At 46.6% G+C, this 22018-nt stretch overlaps 1 protein-coding gene across 1 annotated transcript in view; it reads right to left on the bottom strand.

The window, feature by feature from the left end:
- The window catches only part of RPRD2 (regulation of nuclear pre-mRNA domain containing 2), a 708220-nt gene that overhangs the window by 378197 nt on the left and 308005 nt on the right, over positions 1–22018 (bottom strand). Inside the window, exon 5 of the mRNA XM_069649727.1 lies at positions 58–113. Within this exon, the coding sequence (XP_069505828.1) occupies positions 58–113 (56 nt within the window). The remainder of the gene's footprint in view (positions 1–57; positions 114–22018) is intronic.

The following is a 22018-nucleotide window of genomic DNA, read 5'->3' as shown; positions in this document are numbered from 1 at the left end:
ACAAACAGACCAGTTCTCCATAAACCCACGCCTTACTTTATTCATGTTGGCACTTACTCTGAATTCTGCAACAATCTTTGATTTCAGAGCAGCTTTCGGATTTATGGTGGCCACTGAAATACAATGTACACAAAAAGAAACAAAACATGAAAATGGTTGGATTTATACAAAATTGTTAACTTCAATCAATGGGTCACAGTAATTCTTGCCCATAATCTTCATTTTACTTCTTTTAAATCGAAATGTTCTATAGGTGTCAAAATGCATTACGTTTAAACGCAATACAACATTACATTTCACAATACAATTAAGTCTGACTCAGGAAACAGGGAGAAGAGGGAATTTGGTCACGCAAAACAAAACAAAGAGTTTGAAGGCATTGTTAGGATAGTTTTTCTTAAGTCGAGCTTAGTAAAACCATTCAACTAAGGCAGTACAAGACTCCACTCTTTGCAGAGAATGCTTATTTGTGCGTAAATTCCCTTCAACTTTAGAGACCCACAGCTCTTTTGCTGGCTTTAGGACTTTGTAATTTTAACCCTGGAGTGAGTGAGCCCTTTTTCTCATTCTCATGTGTTTTGACCTGATTTTGATTATATGTTTTCTTTGTTTTTGGGGTCTGACAAACTCCATAGGCATCTACTTTTTGTATGGTGACACACAGCACCTTCAAGTGCAATGTAACAGAGAAATCCTTTAGATTTCTCATAAGATTTAAATACCTTTCTTGTGTGAACTACTGTTCCCAAGAATAGTAAAGTGAAATTGACTTTACTTACCTTTTCTCTTTGTAGGTCCAGCACACCCCCATCTTATGTTGAGTGTGGCAGGGGTAACTTAGTAGCCCCCTTACCTACCTACTCATGTAAAAAATATTACCCTCAAGACTTTAAATGGCTAGTGGCAGTGGTTTAATTTTCCTACCATTGTGCTTTTCTACCGCAGGCTGAATCCTCAGCTGCAGTATCGCACCCATAAGTGAAAATTTGGTCAAAATGGCTCAGTCTTCTTTTTTAGCCATTTTCTGTTTGTGAGGACCTTCTTGCGGTTTACTCTGCGCGCCAAGCCAGGTTTGTGCCCTTTTTTTGCCTTTGGCAGGCTTCAGTACTGAAACCTGCCTCTGTCTCCAGTGTGTCTGGAAGGGCAGGAAGTAAGGGAGGTTCCCGAAACCCCCCTGTCCTTTGTCTTTAGGAATGCCTGAATGCACCCAGTCCTGACTGTCTGGCTGTCCTTGAAGGACAACCGCCCTGCTGTTTGAGTGACAGCTAGGCTGTGCACGATTAAAAGGCGAGGGTTTTGGGACTGAAGACAGAGTCAACCACTGGGAAGAACATCCCGATGAAGAAACCGTTAACAAAGCCTGCAGCATTCTCTTAGACTGTTGAATTGCCTGGTGGAGCCCTGCTGCTGTGCTGAGACAGCTTTTTCTGATCGACAAGAGAAGCTCCGGAAGGGACAACTTCTTTCCTTGGGTTAGTGGGACCAACTAACCCCGAGACCAACTCTGCTGGAACACCCTCGACTGGCTGTACTACTTTGCTTCTGCAGGAACAGAATGCCAGGGGTTGAGAAATCCGCAGTAGAGTGCAACATCTGTGATCCGGCCAGAAGCTTCAGGAGTTTCCCCAAGACCCTCCAGAAGGAGGACGACCAGAGCTCTAGTCCCCTCACCAGAGTGCAGGACTCAAGGAGTGACGGAAGCCCAACCAGTATCCAAGATCCGCAGTGGTGCTGTTTACGAGCGCTGAAACCACAAAGTGCTGCTGATCCGAAAAGAGCTTGCAGATGCCGCCGACTTCAGATTTGCTGCCGGAGTCCCCAGACGTCCTGCCCCATGTCCCCACGATGGAGGCCCGGAACACAGGATCTGCATCGCTGCAACCAGACAGAAGCCAGCTGGACCCTCTTCTTCTAACCAAATGTATTGTTCTGACTTACCTCAGTGTCTGTAGCTTGCTTTTCTCAGTTGAGACTTGCAGTAGCTCCCTTGCTAGAGTCGATTTCAGCGCTACCCTTCACAAGTGTAACAGCTTGTGACCCTACAGGGATTTTTCTTCAATAAATTCTTCAACGTTGTGCAAGACGTTTACTATCTAAGAAGTGCTCCATAGACTTTGCTCCAATTGACTTTGGCTGTCCTGGCTCCCTGCAGACTCTTCGAATCCACTTGACTGAGTCTTACTGTAAGATGACAATGCATTACTTACCGTAAAAGCATTTCTGATGGTTGTATCTGCTTAGATTCACATGCTGTGCATAGGTCCGACATCCAGTGGTCACTGCGGAGTATTGCATTTTGTTTTTCGTAGTCGAAAAGGGGACGTCGACAAGGCGTGTCTGTAACACTATCCCTATAGTGACGTGCGTTGTACCCACAATCCCTCACGCGTCGAGGTCCCTCTGTTTGTATTTTTCTGCCCTGAGGGAGCCTTCTAGACGTGAGTGAGTACAGAAAAGAGATATAAAAGGAAGTCTATGTTCCTTCCATCCGAGCAGGGAGGAAGGGTGGGCGCATGTGAATCTAAGCAGATACAACCATCAGAAATGCTTTTACGGTAAGTAATGCATTGTCTTCTGATGTTTGTTAATCTGCTTAGAATCACATGCTGTGCATAGACTAGCGAGCAGTACCCGGAGTTGGCGGTGGGTTATGAGAAGGAACAGTAGAGAAAAGATGTCTTGATACTGCCTGTCCCACCTGGGAGTCAGATCTCGAGTGTGCATCTAGACAGTAGTGTTTTGTAAAGGTGTGCACAGAACTCCAGGTAGCCGCTTTGCAGATGGACTCAAGGGGAACATTTGCAATGAATGCTATGGATGCCCCAGTGCCTCGAGTGGAATGTGCTCTTGGCTTGAAGGGTAGTTCTCTCTTAGCAAGAGTGTAACAGAGAGTGATGCATTGTACAATCCATCTAGATATAGTGGACTTAGAGACTGCATCTCCTTCTCTTCCTGCTGCCACCGAGACAAAGAACTGATTAGTCTTTCTCAGTGATCTGGTTCTTTCCATGTAGAACATGACAGCTCTGCGTACATCTAGTGTATGCAGACTTTTTTCTCCCAAGTTGGAAGGCTTTTGAAAGAACGTTGGTAGTTCTATAGATTGGTTTACATGAAATTTAGAGATGAATTTTGGTGCAAACCTTGGGTGTGTGCGAAGAACCACCTTATCTTTGTGAACTGATACGAAGGGGTCTAATACAGAAAGAGCCTGTAGTTCACTTACTCTCCTAATGGAGGTGATAGCTATTAGGAAAGCAGTCTTAAGAGTGAGGTATTTAAGAGTTGCCTTGTGCATGGGTTCGAAAGGAGTGCCCATGAGTCTAGAAAGTACCACGTTTAAGTCCCATCCGGGAGCTGGGCTAGCTATTGGGGGGTGTATTCTCTTTACCCCTTCCATGAAGGCCTTTATAACTGGTATCTTCCACCATGACACTTTAAGTTGGGAAGTGGTGTATGCAGAAAGTGCCGCTAGGTGGACTTTAATGGAATTAAACACTAGACCTGAATCCAGTAAATGGGTCAAGTACAGAATAATGTTAGTGGCAGAGCAGTCAACCGGGTTGATGTTCTTACTTCTACACCAGATGACAAATCTTTTCCACTTGCTAGAATAGCAGTGGCGAGTATTAGGTTTTCTGGCTTCCCTGAGGATGTCCATACATCTCTGAGGGAGATGTAAATGTCCAAATTCTATGATCTCAGGAGCCAGGCTGCTAAGTTCATGGTCTGAGGGCATGGATGCAGTGTCTTGCCCTTGTCTTGTGACAGCATGTTGTACGGGCAAGGAAGTTTGATTGGGGGGGATAGGGACATCTCCATCAAGTGAGCGAACCATGGCTGCCGGGCCCACATTGGGGCCACTAGTATCATGGTTACCTGCTCTTGGTGCATCTTGTGCACCACCTTGTTGAGGAGGGGAGTCGGGGGAAAGGCGTAAACAAATTTCCCTGACCATTGAATCAACAGACCGTTCCCCTTGGACTGGTTCTGGGGGTACCTGGAGGCGTAACTTTGGCATTGTGAGTTCTCCAGGGTTGCGAACAGGTCTATTTCCGGGAAACCCCATTGCGTGAAGACGTTTAAGACGATGTCTTCTTGCAATTGCCATTCGTACTCTTCGGGCAGGGGGAAGTCTCTGCTGAGTTTGTCTGCTAGCAGATTGAGTTCCCCTGGTACATGTTGTGCTAGTAGGAACATGTTGTGTTTGAGAGCCCACTTCCATATATTCTGGGACAGCTTGGACAGTCCTGGAGAGTGAGTGCCCCCTTGCTTGTTGAGATAGTACATGGCTGTGGTGCTGTCTGTGAGGACCATCACTGTCTTTCCTTGTAAGTGTTCCTGAAAGGCTTTCAGTGCTTTGAACACTGCTAATAGTTCCAGCAGGTTTATATGTTTGGAAGCTAAGCTCGGAGTCCACACTCCGTGAGCAGTCTGATGGGATAGGTGAGCCCCCCATCCTGTAAGGGATGCGTCTGTGGTTAGAGTGGCTTCCACTGCGGGTGTGGCAAAAGTTTTCCCTAATAACAGGTTTTCCTTTGTCCACCACCGTAGCGAGAGAACCAAGGCCTGCGAGACCACCACTAGGTCGTCCCATTGTCCGCTGGCCTGACACCACTGGCAATAGAGCCACTCTTGCATTGGGCGCATGCGCAGGCGCGTGTGAGGTACCAAATAAATACATGACGCCATCATCCCTAGCAAACGCATTGCTTTGCGTACCGTCACCTCTCGACCTGCCACATAATGGGGGATCTGAAACAGCATGTTTTGGACCCTCTCGTTGGAGGGGAAGACGAGGCCGTCCTTTGTTCGAATTAGAGCCCCTAGGAATTGTTTGATTTGGCTGGGGTCTAAGCTGGACTTCTTTTCGTTGATGGAGAAGCCAAGTCGGGACAAAAGGTCTACGGTCTTTTGGGTATTGGAGAAGCATGTTTCGTAAGAATCCCCTGTTATGAGCCAGTCGTCGAGGTACAGGTAAACCGGGATGGATAATCTGCGCAGGTGGGCCGCTGCCACTGCCAGTACTTTCGTAAATACCCTTGGTGCAGATGCTATCCCGAAGGGTAGTACTCTGAACTGGTAGTGTTTGTTCCCTATCTTGAACCTGAGGTATTTTGTGCGCTGGCAACATTAAAATATGAAAGTATGCATCTTTCATGTCTAGTGTTGTCATGTAATCCCCCTGTGATAACAGTGGGATTACATCCTGCAAGGTTACCATACGAAACTTTTGGGGTTTGACAAAATTGTTCGCTGGACGCAGATCTAATACAGGGCGCATGGTTAAATCCTTTTTGGGTACAAGGAAGTACACAGAATAAATACCTTCTGTTACCTGCGATAGGGGGACAGCCTCTATAGCTTCTTTTTTCAGTAGCTCTTCTACTTCTTGAAGAAGAATAGTGAGGTGTTCCGGTGTCATGCGCCAGTTCCGTGGGGGTCTGTATTTTGGGGAACCGTTGAATTCGATGCAGTATCCGTGGGCTATGGTGGATAATACCCAGCGGTCTGACATTATTCCCTCCCATGCTCAAAGGAACGATGTTAGCCGGCCCCCGACCGGTGATGCATGGGAGGGGACCCGAATCTTTGGGTCATTTGTTGGTATTGGGCGTGGGGCCTTTTGGACTGGAGCCGCGCCCTCTTCCTTTGCCACGACGTTGGCCTCTTTGACTGAACTGGGTGCTTTGGTTAGAGGGCCAGTTGGTAGCAGAGTAAAATTGTTGTTGGCTTTGCTGCTGGCGTTGGCCACGAAAGGAGCGTCTATTGCCATAGCTGCGTCTGTTAGGTGGCCTAGAAATTTGGTCAAGAGTTTTGATGGTATCAAACTCCTTCTTCGCATGTTCTAGGGCCTCATCAACTGCTTTCCCAAACAGATGTGTTTGCTCTATGGGCTTATTTATTAGGGAAGCCTGGGTTTCTGGCTTAAATCCCGAATTGCGCAGCCAGACATGGCGTTTGAGAAGTATTCCCTGAACCAGGGAACGTCCAGCTGTCTCTGCGGCATCCAGGGAGTTCTTTACGATGCCCTGGTTTACAAGAGTTCCCTCTGATATAGTAGCCAACAGGCGTGAACGCAGGGGTTCTGGTGCGTCCTCTGCTTCGCTGCGCAGCTTGCTCCACTGTGCATCTGCGTAGCTAGCTAATAGGGAATTGTTATTCGCAATCCTAGTTGAGAAGGCGGCAGAGGTTGTGATTCTCTTCCCAAGTGCATAGAGTTTCTTGCCCTCTTTGTCAGGTGGTGCCTCACTAGTAGATAGTGGTACCCCCGCTCTCTTCCTTGCGTTAGTAACTACCAGAGAGTCCGGGATAGAATGTCCCCTGATGTACAAAGGGTCAGAAGACGAAGGGCTGAAGAGCTTTTCTATCCGAGGGTTGACCCCTCTGACTAAGGCCGGATTGGAAAGGGAAGGAGTTATTCTTCTCTTTATAGAAGCCAGGAGCGGAATGGACTGACTGGGGCTTTTTCTTTAATAACTTTTTCTACAAAGTCTATGTCCGGAAGAGTCTCCCCTGTGTCTATTTCAAAATGCGCTGCTGCCTTGTGCAATAGTGCATTAAGTGAGGGCTGGTCATCTATGGGGGAGGTGTTGCCAATAGGTGAGTCCTTGGGAGGAGAAGGGTGAAAGACATCAGGGTCTGAGTGCACTGATGGGGATTGCCAAGGCTGCACTGATGGGGAGTGCCAGGGTTGTGAGGTAGCTGTATCTTCCTCAAAAGCTCCTGTGCTAGTGTAAGGGTCTTCCTCAAACCTCTCCTCCTCATGTTCTTCCTCTCCACCTAAACACTCATCTTTCTGGAGGTATTGCTCCTCTTCAGTGAGGTCATATGCATCTGTAGAAGGGGGAAACAGCCTAGGAATCTTGACCCTAGGGTCATCCTGGGTCCATTCTCTTGGTCTTTTGTGTGTGGGTGGGTTTTGGCTACCCAAAAACCTCTCCATCTTTTCCATACAAGAATGGAGTCTTTCCATGGTCTCATGGGGAACCCCTGAATAGTCTAGAGGGGGGAAATCAGTGTTGTCACCTTCAAAACGCTTCGAACGCTCCCAGAACGTCGACGAAAGGTTTCCGTCGCCCTCAGAAAAGCCCTCCGGTAGTTCAGAAGTGCCTTTAGATGAATGGGGCAGTTCCTGGCTACTCTTGTGCTTTTTCGGCGTTTCTATTTCCTTGGGTGCGGTATTCGACGTCTGTTTCGTCGTCCGCTTGCGTTTGTCCTCGGAAACAATTCTCGCCAGGCTCTCGACGAGTTCGTCGGTAGAGGGTTCTGGAGTCGGCGTTGTCTGCGTTACGCGCTGTTTCTCGACGGCCGCTCTATGTAGCGTTACGTCGGGTGTCTTTGAGGTAGCGCCCGTGTTAGATGAAAGCCCAATCGCTGGTCGCGGCTGCGTTTGCGGGTGGGGCTTGAGACCCTTACGGTCTAAGGTCGACGCCGGAGTGCCCTGCGTCCCCTTCGGCGCTGGTGGATCCTTCGTCCTCGACGAAGAAGAGCCGTGGGTTGTGTGCTTAGGCCTATGGGGTCTGTGTGCGTCCTTGTCGCCGGGGTGTTCATCCCCATAAGCAGGGCGTGAGCCGAGCCCGTCGGGGCCGGGGACGGACGTCGAGGAGCGCGAGCGCTCCTTCTGGGGGTTAATGACTTCCGTAACGGACGTCGAGTTATCACCCTCCTCATCACTTTCTGTAACAGCGGCAGCGGGTGAGGAAACTGACTTCGACATAGCGTAGTCCGCCCACCTCTTAACTTTCCGTTCTTTAAGGGTTCTTGGTTTTAAGAGCTTACAGGCCGCGCAGCTGTCCTCTTTATGATCGAGGGGCAAGCAACGATTACAGAGCTTGTGTTTGTCCTTCCAAGTGTATTTGCCCCTACAGCGTGGGCAAAACTTAAAAGGTGTCCTCTCCATAGCTGAGGCAATAAAAACTGGTGATAACAACCCCAAGGGAAAGATAGGGGAGAAAGAAAGACCTTCTCGACGAGAAGAGAAAAGTTCGAACCCCCACTCTCCCTACTGTATGTTGGCCGGCGAGGCCTGGCCACGTGTTCGGCAGCGCCGAAGGATCTCCTCCGTCTCTTCCTCTCCGTCGAAAACTTGCTCGGCGGAGAAACAGCTTCACAGCTAACGTCGAGGGGAGGGATCTTTTAACAGTAAGTATATATTAAGGACCGAGGTCCGTAGTACTTGTTTAGCAATGTCTCTCTAGGAGCTCCGCGTAAGGTGACCATAAGCTGGGCGGAAAAAAACAATCTGAGGGACCTCGACGCGTGAGGGATTGTGGGTACAACGCAAGTCACTATAGGGATAGTGTTACAGACACGCCTTGTCGACGTCCCCTTTTCGACTACGAAAAAAAAAATGCAATACTCTGCAGTGACCACTGGATGTCGGACCTATGCACAGCATGTGATTCTAAGCAGATTAACAAACATCAGAAATATTGTTTTTTAAACTAATATTGCTGCAAAAGGTTTTTATCTAGGCTTTGTTGGAAGATTTAAAGTGCTCACATGCTCAGAGAACCTGTTTAATCTTTTTCCTTCCCTTAACCTTTCCTTTCTGCAAACCTCAGAATCTACAAAGTTTACTAGTGACATATAAATGCAATTACTGTCCTAGTTAGTGAAGTCACCTCAGGGTGTAGGAAGCGTGTAAGAAGCATCTCTAAAGAGTATCTACTAACTTTGTGTTAATTCTGTGAAAGTATTTAATATGTATTTGATTGCTACATAAATTGCCCTTTTTGAAGAATGCTTATTTAAAAACTGTTAAGGTTATAAGTGTAACTTCGGTACTTGTATTGGTGGATTTCATTGCTACAGCTCACATTTACCCCTCTTGAAATGAGCCTGGCTGCTCAGTCACACTAACAACTTGTGTAGTACAGGCCTATACCAATAGGTGGGTTATCTAATACCAAGACAAGACAGTTGTAGTCTCCCACAGGGTTAATGCATCAATTCTTACCCAATAGGCTGTACACCCGAGTTCAGGGAAGCGTAGACCGAGCAGCCAGGCTTATCTTAGGTGGGAGAGAGGGCTGTAGCATCAGTACAAAGACATTGTAATACAAATGTTCCAAAGAAACACTGAAACGCTATGTATTGTAAAAATAAACTGTTTATTTAATAAATCATGGGGGAAATAAGTACATTATATACAACCACAACACTATGCTTGAAGGTACATAGACCAAAGCATATAACCTTATTTGGAACACCTAACAGTAGTTCTAGTGAAGTCAAAACCAATATGTACTTTGAGATTACTTTCAATAATACCAGGGTAGTAGACCCTATCAGTTAAACCGTGCAGCTCAGCAAGAAATAACATAGTAAATCAACTGGACAATATAATTTTCTGAATAGTGGGACACTTACTCTAGGAACAGTAAAAACCCATACCTCTGATTCAGGATAACAGTTATTTGGGGGAGTTTGACCTTGGGCTGTAATATTCAATTGCAGTTACTTTTCAATTCACAGACTAAGGGAAGCAATAACTCTTACTTATTTTAGGGTAACCGTTATACACAAGGTAAGTAAAACCTATATACTTTTGTAAGGAGCTACAAGCATCCTAAAAGGTAAGTATGACCTTTGCAGACTTATTCTGGACAGGCTAACAGCAAATCAGGGAAAGCAAGACCCAATTTGGGACACCCATACAATGATCCCAACATGGATAATACAGTGAAACCAACAGCATTACTTTTGGGAACCCAATTCACAGGTGGTAACCTTCAGTCTACTTTCAGTTAGAATGGCGAGGCAGTTTCTAAGGAAAGCAAGACTTGGAGATTACTTATTTAAGAAGGCACACAGTTTATTCAAGATAAGTAAATCCTATATATATACTTTTCAGAATGGCAGAACATCTCTAAGGTAAATAATAACTTGTTTTAACTATACAGTCTGAGCTACAGTTACCAAATGATTCATTTACAAGTAAGTAACTTTTCAACACTTGGTTTTCTTTTCAAGGCAGACCCCTTAAATTATCCAGCCCTTCCAATTCTAGTACATGTGTTTTCTCAGGTGCAGAAGAGGGACCCTAGTGGTCTAGAAGCCAGTTGTAGGCAGGGTGAGATAGGGCTCAGTTGCAGGAAAAATGCAGAGTTCCAGAGGAAGACTGTTCAAACAAGTGAGTATTTTACTTCAGAGTTAGTTGAGGGTTCAGGGACTTCAGAGAAGACACCATAGGAGGATTCCAGGAGAGGCCTGGGTGCTCTGGACGGGTGGACTCCCAATCACAGAAAATACCCCAAAACTACACAGGAGTCATAAGACACTCAAGGTAAGGAAATACCCAAGCGGGCACAGTACCTCAGCACAGAGATGATTTTGCAGCAGGAAGATTTCAGGATCTTCAGCCAAAAACCCAGTCGTTGAATTCCTTCATCAAGAAGACAGGACAGGACACTGCAGGGACTTTTGCAGCAAGTATCACAGGGTTGGTTCTAGGCAAGGTTTTCCTCACTGCTGGATGCGGCTGTGGGGATTTGGCACCTTTTTCAGGAGCACATAAGTAGTCAGAATATCGCCAGTCGGTATTCTCGTTGTTTGGAAAGTCCAAAACTCTGGTGAGGGGACGGACTCGATCCAGGTCTCTAGAGGTCCAGCAGGATGCCCACAAAGTCAGCGAGATTCAGAATTTGGAAGACCGTGGACCACACAATAGCTTAAGGTCCCAGGATATTGGTGTATTGCAGCCTACAAGGTCTCAGCACAACATGGGATGCCTCAAAATGCAGGTATTGAGTCTAGTGGGTCTCACAGGGCTCTGGGATGGGTTTGTTGTTTTCGGAGTCCCCAGGTTGATTGGAAGGAAGGGTAACAGCAGGCTCTGGTTACCAGCAGGCTCTCTGGTCGCTGGAAGTCCTCTCAGCTGAGTTTTCTTAATCATCCTCTTTGGTTTTGGTCCAGTGGTCAACTTGTCAGCAGCTTCCTGGTTCAGAGTTTCTAATAAGGAACTACAGCACAACCTCTGCATTATCTCCCCTCATTTTACAGAAAGGGACGGTCTAGCTGTCCAGTCAGGACAGCTAGCCTTCCACTACGAGTGGTTCCCTTTGAGGCAAGGTGGAAGACAAAGGGCTGCAGAGTTTTGGACTGCTCCCTCACGTCCTGCCTTTCCAGACACTCTGTAGCCTGGGTAGGGAATCCACAGAATTCCAGCTGAAGGGAAAACAGCCACTGGAGTTCGTTCCTGTCTAGAATGGCAGAGGAACACCTCAGAAACAACAAGCACACAAGGAATGCCGAATAAAAAGGAGCCCACCATTTTAGGTGCCCCTTTTGTGCATTACCGAAGTTGAATTAACAGCCTACGAGTAATAAAGACTAAACGTCAAAGGTAAAACCACTGCCACCAGCCATTCATGTAAAACCCGTAATTCTAACAAAATGTTACCATGTCAGTAAGAAAGGGGATACATTGTATCCCCCCAGCACTCCACATAAGGTGGAGTGTGCTGACTCACTATATAAAATGAAAGGGGGATGAAAATCCCTCTTTACTGTTTGGGAACTGTAATTCATCCAAGTACATGAAAGAGAAATTAACAGGGGAGCCCATAGGGGCAACCGAGTAAGCTCAGAAGTTGTAGGAAACTAATTTCAACCATACACACTATGGAGAGACATAAAAAGGTCACCCTTAAAAATAGTAAAAAACTAGGTGAGGAGAAAAAGATTCCCCTTCACCTAGGAACAAGGTAAAATAGTTACCTAGTCAAAGCAAAAGGTTCTGGGGTTGACACAGGTCAGGAAGATTGATCATAGACATGCAAATCTTACTTAACAAGCACTACAAACAATAAGCTTGAAAAGCAATTTCTTCTTTCACAATGTAAATCTGCATTTATATGGGCCTTATTGGAGCGTAGAGCAAATTATGCATGCCATGGACCTGGATATAGAAACATCTGTCTCGGCAGTGCTTCCTAAGGTGCTGTTTTAGGAGGCAGAAGCTCTATAGTCCACTTGTACCATGGGGCAGTCAGACATAATAGGGTAGTCTGGATGGCTGGGGATAGAGGACAATGTTTCAGAAAGTGTAATAAAACGTGTGTTAAAAATCAAGCTACAAGAGTGAGCGTAGAACAGGGGAATATGTATTCTCCATCCATAGATCCACAGATGTCTGGTTAGAACCCAGTGTAAGTGAACAGATGTTACCACTATTTATTAATGATAAACTGTAGTTCGTTCTTCCAAGTTCCTGGTTGGCTCAAAAACTATGGGGCTTACACACCTACTGAGGAATTGAATATGGTTACATGCATCTACCTAAAGTTAGAGCACAATAGGGCAGTAGTTTGATTTCTGAACCTTGGATATATTGTATTAAGAGGATGTTGGATAATCTTAAAGCAGTAAATATGCAGTTGTAGAAACCAGGCTGTGAGACAATGTGGGTGGCAGTTAAAAAAAAAAGGTAGTTAGGAGAGAAGGCTTATCTTATAGTATAATTTAGGAGTCTAAGGAAAAAAAAAAACATTTGCATAATGTGACAGCATGGCGACAATTCCAAGGACACACTCAGAATAACCTATCTACGAAACAATCCAATCCTGGATAGCCGCACACAGCCTCTGTCTCAACGAAGAAAAAACAGCTTCTCATCGGTCCGCATGGCAAAATTATACAAAGGCCTACACGGTCTCACAGTTTCTGTTGCTGCCTACGTCAAGACTGTGGGTGTGTACCAGGACTCCTCAATAAGCAGGACTCGCAGGGTCAACCAGATTGCCTAGTCATCGTGCTACGCTACCAAGCACATCAACGCCAGTAAACCCTTCCTGACGGACAAGAACCGGTTAGAAGTTGGCCCTGCCCTCATAGGATCTAAGCTTCATTACTGTAACTCACTACTGTGCTGCACCACCGAAGAAACATACATAAATCACAAATACAAAACAATGCCCTCCGGGTGGCACTAGACATTGAGGAGCACAATCATATCTCAGAGGCTAGAAAATCTGCCCACTGGCTGTCAGTAGTTGGGTAAGATTTTCATGGCAATGATAAATCTTCCTGACCTGAATTAGCCCCAAAAGGTTTTGCTTTTACTGGTGCACTATTTTTCCTTTTAAGAGAGTGGGAACCTTTTTCCACACTCACAGCGGTTTATTCTTTTTATGGGTGTCATTTTTAAGACTCTGCATAGTGTCTTTTAAATTTTATCCTCCGACAACTTGTGGCACATACTGCCCATTGTTTCTGGGACGCCCTTGGGGTTCCCATTTTAACTTTTTCTGGCTAACCTTGCGATGACTACAATTCCCAAGGGAAGAAGAACAAGTTACTTCTTACCTGGTAACGTTCTTTTGATGGGCTAGTCCTCCGACGTATTCCTTATCTTTGATGGATCATCTCCAGCTTGCTGGCCTCGGAACATTTTTTCAGTAGAGGGCATGCGCGTCGACGTCCCTCGAGCCGATGTCCCTCGACAGCCTCCGTATCGGCGCCGACGTCATCACGCGTATAAATAGATTCGCAGAGCGTCCGTTGCTCAGTTCCGTTTTGACGTTAACAGTTGTTTTAACATTAATTGGTTATTGACCTTGAAGGAGCGTAAACTGCAACCACAAGGGAAGTATTACTGTGGGGATGGATGGGAGGAGCGATAAGGAATACGTCGGAGGAACAGCCCATCGAAAGAACGTTACTAGGTAAGAAGTAACTTGTTCTTCGAAGGGATTGTGTCTTTCGACGTATTCCTCATCTTTGATAGACTCCCATAGCAGTGGTGTGTAATTGGAGGTGGGAGTAAAAAGCCATGTTTCCCTTTAGGAATAAACAGAATGTAATACGGCTTTGCCAAGCCTAGCCTCTTGACTAGAGGAGGAATCCAGGTTGGAAAATCTTGTGAATGTATGTGCGGACGACCATGTGGCAGCCGCACGTATGTCTCGAACCGGAACCCCTCTTTGGAGGGCCGAAGAAGCTGCGATACCCCTGGTTGAATGAGCCCCAAGATTTTGAGGAGGCTCTTTCCCTGCTAGTTTGTAACATTCCAGAATGGCCAAAATAATCCATCTGGAAATGGTCTGTTTAGTTATCGGTAGTCCCAATTTGTGCCCTGAGTAACCTACGAACAGTTGGTCTGCTTGCCTAATCCTACCAAGTCTGCTGATGTAAAAGCTTAAAGCCCGCCTTGGGTCCAGCCTATGTAGCCTTTTTTCCTCTTTCCCCGGATGGGGAGGAGGATAGAATGAAGGTAAGGTCATTATCTGAGTGATGTGGAATTCAGAAACCACCTTTGGGAGGAAATTAGGCTTCACCTGTAGGACAACTTTGTCTTTATGAAAAATTGTACGAGGGGGTTTACAAGATAGAGCTTGTAATTCGCTCACCCTTCTAGCAGATGTTCATGCCACTAACAAGACAGTTTTAAGGGTGAGAAATCTTAGCGAACAAGACTGGAGTGGTTCGAAAGGAGTACCCACCAGGAAATTTAAGACTGAATTTAAGTCCCATAAAGGAACCTGGCACGGTCTGGAGGGTAGACATTAGTTAATCCCTTTAGAAATTGTATTACTAAGGGTAATTTGAAATCCGATGGCTCCTCAGCAGTGCGCTTGAAGATCGATAGCGCTGCGAGATAGCCTTTGATAGTGCGAACTTGAAGGCCTGAATTTGCCAGGTAGAGTAGAAAGGATAACACCGTTGGTGTACCACATGAAAAGGGGTCGATATTCTCTTCTCTACACCAGCTGCAAAATTTGTTCCAACGGCAGCGGTTGCTGGCCTTCTGGCCAAAAGCAACACCTCCATGAAATCATCAGGGAGGTTCCAATCTTTGTATCTCAACCTTTCAGAAGCCAGGCGTGAAGGTTGAGGGTTCTGATGTCTGGATGGAGAACCTGACCTCCCTTCTGAGAGAGAAGATTCTCCTTGAGTGGAAGACGAATTGGAGGGCAGATGGACATGTCCAGAAGGTCCGGGTACCACATTCTCCTGGCCCAGTCTGGGGCAATTAGGATCATGGTCCTCCGGAATCTTCTCAACCTCCTGATCATTTGAGGAATGACAGGGACTGGTGGAAACGCATACAGGAGTGGAAACTCCCAGTCCACTACGAAGGCGTCCCCTAGAGCTCCTCTGGGGGGAAATTCCTTTGAACAAAACAGATCGCACTTCCTGTTGGCGAACAGATCCACTGGAGGGGTTCCCCAAAGTGCGAAGATCTCTTGAAGGACTTCCTGAGCTAGTTCGCACTCGTGGGAGACTGTGCCCTGCCTACTCAGAGCGTCCGCCGTCAAGTTCTTCTCTCTGGCTAGGTGAGCTGCCGATAGAGCGATTCCTTCTTGAATTGCCCAAAACCAAAGCTGCATTGACTCTCTGCACAGTGGCAGTGATCTTACGCCTCCTCTTTTGTTAAGGTAGTGCATGGCCACTGTGTTGTCTGTCATTATCAGGACATTTTTCCCCTGTACAGATGGCAGAAAAGCCTTCAGCGCTAGTCTGATTGCTCTCGGCTCTAACACGTTGATATGTAGTCTGGACTCCGATGGAGACCAACTACCGCTGATGGTCAAGTTGTTGGTATGGGCTCCCCACCCCGTGAGTGAGGCATCCGACTACTGTTATCTCCGGCCATGGTTGCCAAAACAGTTCTCCCTTCAAGATGTTTTTCTGGCAGGCCCACCACTGAAGGTCTCGAGCCACCTTGTCCGGAACCGGAACCTGAAGGTGGTCTGTCATTCTCCCTGAGAATTGCGACCACTGAGTTCAGTGCCCACTGAAGAGATCTCATTCTAAGACGAGCCTCTGGCACAAGAAAGATGCAGGATGCCATGAGACCTAGCAACCTCAAAAAGTCGAAGGCTGGGAGACGTTGAGCATTTTGAAACTTGCTGACCATCTGCAAAATATCTTGAGCCCTCACCTCTGGTGGCGAGGCTTTTCCCCAGGGAAGTGTCCAGGACCGCTCCAATGAACTGGAGTCTCAGTGATGGTATCATCTGTGACTTCTTCAAATTGAGGGAGAAGCCCAGTTTGTGAAGGAAGTGGCAGACAATCTAGCTGAATCTGAGCTTGCTCCGGATATACAGCTCTGATCAGCCAATCGTCCAGGTAAGGGTAGATGTGAATCCCTTCCCTCCTTAGACTTGCAGCCACTACCGACATTAGCTTGGTGAAGCCCCTCGGGGCGGAGGTCAGCCCAAATGGCAGAACTTGAAATTGATAATGAGAGCCGCCAATTGCGAACCTCGGGTATTTCCTGTGTTTGAGATGGATTGGCACATGGAAATAAGCATCCTGGACGTCCAGAGATACCAGCCAGTCCTGGAGCTGGAGGGCCTGAAGGATCTGAGAGAGAGTTACCATCTTGAACTTGTCCTTCCTGAGGAACTTGTTCAATTCTCGTAAATCCAAGATAGGTCTCAGTCCTCAATCTTTCTTCGGTATGAGAAAGTAAGGGGGGGGGGAGCACCAGCCCTTGTTCCTCTCCGCTACAGGTAAAGGTACCGGTTCAATGGCACCTTTCTCTAGCAGGTCTACAATTTTCTGCAAGAGGAGCGGATCTGGAACTTTCAGAGAGCTGTTCCCTGGTGGATGACTGAGGGATGCGTAGAAAAGGCAGGCAGTAAACCTTGGGCAACTGTCTCCAATGCCCAAGCATCTGACGTAATAGCCTGCCATTCCGTCAGATGTTGATTTAACCTGGTGTCTTGTGAGGAGAGTCCTCAGAGCGGTTTGGAGGCGGCTGATGCAGATGCCGAGGGTAAAGAGGCACCTGCTGCTGCTGCGGCTTTTGTATTTTTAACCCGTCCACCTCGGGTGAATTTTTTCTGACCCCTTTGAACCGGCTGTCCTCTGCCTCTTCCGAATGCGGAATAGAAGCGAAAGGACTTACCTCTCCAAGAGGTTCCTGAGGGGCGATAGGGTGTCTGACAGATTGCAGCTCCCAGGGATTTTGCTGCTGCCTTTGATGTTTGAAGCTTTTCTAAACTGTCATCCGCCTTCTTACCAAACAAGGAAGAGCCGTCAAAGGGCATATTCAAGAGTCTGCTTTGCACATCTGGAGCAAAACCAGACTTCCGCAACCAAGCAAATCTCCTGGTTGTTGTACTTGCCGCCATGGCCCTGCTGATGCTGTCAGCAGAATCGATGCCAGTTTGAAGGGATTTGCACATTGTGTCTTTACCATCCTTAATGATGTTTAGAAACGCTTCCCTTTCTTCTCCCTCCGGAAGGCAGTCAGTCGCTGATGAAGCACACTCCCAAAGTGTGTGGCTGAACCTTGCGAGCGTACAAGTAGCATTGATGGATTTCAACGCCATGCTACATGCAGAAAATACTTTTTTGGCCATAGAGTCGTCGGTCTTGTCATCCCTGTCCTGTGGAACAGTAGGGTAAGCCGATTTACTACCTGATAAAGTTGCTGCCTGCACAACCAGACTCTCCGGAGTTGGGTGTCTAGATACATATTCAGGGTCAGCAGTAGATACCCTATACTATACTTGGCTGATCATTTTTTGTTAACCGCCGGGATAACCTCAGGGGTTTCCCAGTTTGCCAATATTTTCCTATGTAATGCCGCATGAAATGGCACCACAGGATCCTCCTGTGGACAGTCAACCAAAATGTGTTTGAGGTCGTCTTGCTGAAAAGCAGGCGAGGGTGTAGACCACCCCATAAACTCTATTATCCTTGCCATCAAGATTCTATAAGGGGTTTCGGCATGTTCCCCTGGGTCTGGTTTGGCAAATTCCACTTCTGGGGAAGTGTCCAACCCACTTGCTTCATGTAAGGATTCTTGGAGGCCCTTAAACCTACTTTCCTCAGAGGTAAATTCCTCTGTTACAGGAGTTGCAGATCCCTGCAACTCAAAAGGTCTCTCCTGATCTGAATTCTCCCCTTCTTCATAAATAGATGCTAAGGCTCTGGAATGATCAGATCTTGGAAATGGTATAAATCCAAATTTCCAGAGCAGAAGGGGCCAAATTCGTCATAATTGGCTGAGAAAACGTCGACGCGGACGTTAAAGGCTTCGAAGCCATCGAAAAAGGGGTCGAGAAAGTTGGTAGAGGCCTCGAGGAACTCGAGAGTATCGGAATTCTACTCGAGGTTGTCAACGACATTCTCGTGATCGAGGCTCTGGGTATGGCCACTGGCTGTGGGGTGGCCGTGGGTTTGTCCTTTCTCGGCGTCGATGTCGGTGTCGAAGACGGCGTCGAATCGACTGACCTGTGCGTCGAAGAACCCTTCGATAATGGCGTCGAAGACGCCGATCTATGCGCCGAAGGGATTTTAGACAGCGTCGAAGAAGTGACTTTGCCTTTACTCGAGGGTTTGTGACGCTCTCGAGTAGCTTCTTTCGCCGGGTGCTGCGACTCGCAGAGTTTTGATTTTTCGGGTCTTTCAGCCAGGGCATCACCCTCAGCAGTCTTCAAGGGGGTCGAGGCCGCTTTCTCGAAGACGCTAAGCATCTTTTTCCTGAATTCCTCCCACTCAGCCTGAGAGCTATGTTTTGTGGGGCAGGAGACCCTTTTCGGGGAAACTGAAGAAGACGAGGAAGGGGATCTTCGACGTCTCTTTTTTGAATGCTTATATCTCGAAGAGTGATGGGAACTGCTTCGAGACCTAGAACGAGAATGTCTTTTGTGATGGCGAGGAGACGAATGTCTCGAATCCGCCGAGGAAACTTTCGAAGAAGTTTTAACTGCCTTACCTCTCTCGAGCTTCCCCTTACGCTCCTTCAAGGCTTTCGCCGTCGTGGACATGCAGTCCTCGCACTCCGAACAATGGTGCTCGACTCCCAGGCACCACAAACAGATCCTGTGAGGATCCGTCAACGACATTTTCTTTCCACAGTCTCAACATTTTTTTAAGCCGGACGATGGAGTCGTCAGTTCGTTTGAGGAAGCCATCGAGTACGAGTCGGTATTCGAGGAATAATGAAGTATATTTGACTGAAGAACTGAGCAACGATATTCCGAGGCAGCGCGGAAAAACTGAACTGAGCAACGGACGCTGCGCGAGTCTATTTATACGCGTGATGACATCGGCGCAGATACGGAGGCTGCAGAGGGACATCGGCTCGAGGGACGTCGACGCGCAGCGCCCTCTACTGAAAAAAAATTCCGAGGCCAGCAAGCTGGAGATGATCAAAGATAAGGAATACGTCGGAGGACACAATCCCTTCGAAAGGATATTTGGATCCCTTTTACATTTTATTAGGTGAAACCAGCACAGCCCACCTTATGTGGCGTGCTGGGGAGATCCAGTTAAAAGGAGAAAGGGGATACATTAGAACATTTATCTACAGGGACAAGCTGTCCTGTAACAGCTGGTGGCAGTGAAACTTTTTACTAATTCAGTGTTTCCACAGCTCTGATAAAGGCACCCATGGATGCTCATTTTACCAAAATGCCTCTCGTCATCTTTTATTGCCATTTCAGTGTTCCTTGGCCTCTCTTGACCCTTCCCTGGACCTCCAGAGTGTGATTTCTATCCTCATCCTCGGCGGGAATCCTGTGGATTCTTCGCATAAGCTCCAGATTGTCTGAAGGCAGGAAGCAAGGGAGGAGTCCAAAACTCTGCAGCCCTTTGTCTTCTTGCCTGACTGCGAGAATCCAGTTCAAACTGGGAGGCTGGCTGTCCTGGAAGGACTGCCAACCCCCACCCCCGCAGCTCCCCTCCATGTTTGAATGTTATATGGCTCTTTTGACTGGCTGGATTCCTACATAAAAGTCTGATCCTGGACGCTGAAGAGATAGTTGACCACTGGAACCGAAACAGAAGACGATGCAGATGAAGAAAACATGGCTGAGACTATTTCCAGCGACCGGCGAGCCTGTTAACCTTCCAATCAACCTGGGGACGCTGAAAATGACAACCCAGAGCCTGGCGAGACCCACTAGACTCGAGAAGACCTGCATTGTGAGCCATCCAACGTCATGCTGAGACATTGCAGGCGTGCAATACCCCAATACCCTGGTAACCAGAGCCATTGTGTGGTGCACGGTCTTCCGAATCGTGCTGAAACATTGTGGGCATTATGCTGACCTCCAGAAACGTGAAGAGTCCGGAAAATTCCCCACACCAGAGTGATGGACCTTGCAAACGACGAAAATCAGACCAGCAATATTCAGTCTTCTTCTGGCTCCTGAAAAGGGCATCATAGCCACAGTACCGCATTCAGCTGCGAAAAAACTCTTGCCTAGAGCCTACCCCATTGATCCTTGCTTCAAAAGTCCTTCCAGGGTGCGGTCTTCTGTCTTCATTACAAGGAATTCAGTGACCAGATTGTTGGCTGCGGATCCTTAAGTCTCCTGCCTTTGCAACCTCTTCTTCTGTGGTCAGTAAACCATGCAACAATCCTCTTGCCTAGAAGCTTCCCAGTGATCCCTGCTGCAAAAGTCCTTCCAGTGTCCTTTCTTCTTTCTTCATGATAAAGGAATTCAACGACTGGGTTTTTGGCTGCAGACCCTGAAGTCTTCTTGCTGGAACTCTCGTGCTAAGATACTGTGCTGGCTGGGGAATGTACTTACATTAAGCCTTTGTTATTTCTGTGAAGTTTTGGGATGTTCTTGTGATTGGGAGTCCTCTCATCCAGTTCACCCAGGCACACTGCTGGAATCCTCCTAGAGTGTCTTATCAGACGTCCCTGGACCCTAACTAACTTAAAAGTGAAATACTTACTTGTTTAAACAGTCTTCCTCAGGAACTCAGACTTTGCCTTCAACTGAGCCCCATCTCACCCTGCCTACAGCTGGCTCGTAGACCACTAGGGCCCCACTTCTGCCTCAGAGAACTTGTGTCAGAATTGGGACGTGCTGGATAATTAAAGGGGTCTGCCTTGAAAAGTAGAACAAGTGTTGAAAAGTAATTTCTTATGAAAGAGTTAGTTGCTGACTATAACAAAAGGTTTTACCGACCTTGGATATGTTTTGCCATTTCTGAAAAGTATATATATGTTTTACATACCTTGAATAAGCAGTGTGCCATTCAGAATAAGTTAACTGAAAGTCTCACTTTCCTCACTTTCTCACTTTCCTTAGGAACTGTTACGCGATTCAACAGAAAGTAGGTTAAGTAGGTTAATTTACAAACATGTGAAGTGGGTCACCCTCATCCCAAAAGTAAAGCTGTTGGCTTCACTTTACTATTCCTGTTAGTATATCAATGTATGAGTGTCCCCATTTGGATCTTGCTTCCCCTGACTTGCTGTTAGCATATCCAGAATAAGTCTGCCTTAGGTTATACTTGCCTTTAAGTTGCTGATGGCTCCTTTAAAAAGTATATAGGTTTTACAGACCTCGAGTTAGCTGTGAGCCATCCTAAAACAAGTCAGAGTTATTGCTTACCCTAATCTGTGTTGCACTGATCTGAAAAGCAACTGTAATTATATATTACACCAAAAGGTTTTACTCCCCCAGAATAACTGTACGTTATCCTAAATAAAACACTATGTTTTTATTGACCCTTGAAGGAGTGTTCCATTATTCAGAAAAGTCCATTTGCAAGTTGGTTTACTATGCGATTGCTTTGTTGAGCGTCACTGCATAACTGACAGGGTCTACTGCCCTTGTATTACAGAAAGTCATCTTAAAGTAACTAATGGTTTTTACTCCTCAAGAATAGGTGTGACCTATAATGAATGTGTATGATAAGGTTTGACTTTCCTAGAATTACTGTTTGGTATTCTGAATAAGGTTTTAGGTATTGGTCGGTGTACCTTCAAGCATTGGGGTGTGTTTTTATAAATGTGTTCATGACTATTACCAGTACTTACCAAGACTTAACTTGGCCTACTTGTATTTGAAATAAGCCTGTCTGCTCAGTCTACGCTACCATATATTCAGGTCGTACAGCCTTATACTAAGAGTGGAGCCTTGTACTGTCTCAGTTGAATGGTTTTACTAAGCCCTTGGTTGAACTTCAGAAAACAGTCCTAACACCAGACAAGGATAGCATCAAGTTCAAGATTTTGTCCATCACCTGCCGATGCATTTCTACTAATGATGTAAAAAACTCCCACCCTAGCTGCGAGACGATCCCTCCTACA

Source organism: Ambystoma mexicanum, chromosome 1p (genome assembly GCF_040938575.1).
Source record: "Ambystoma mexicanum isolate Mex_15411 chromosome 1p, UKY_AmexF1_1, whole genome shotgun sequence".
In the NCBI taxonomy this organism is placed as follows: Eukaryota; Metazoa; Chordata; class Amphibia; order Caudata; family Ambystomatidae; genus Ambystoma; species Ambystoma mexicanum.
Note: the sequence above shows the minus strand (reverse complement) of the source record. Positions and strands in the feature narration are given on the sequence as shown.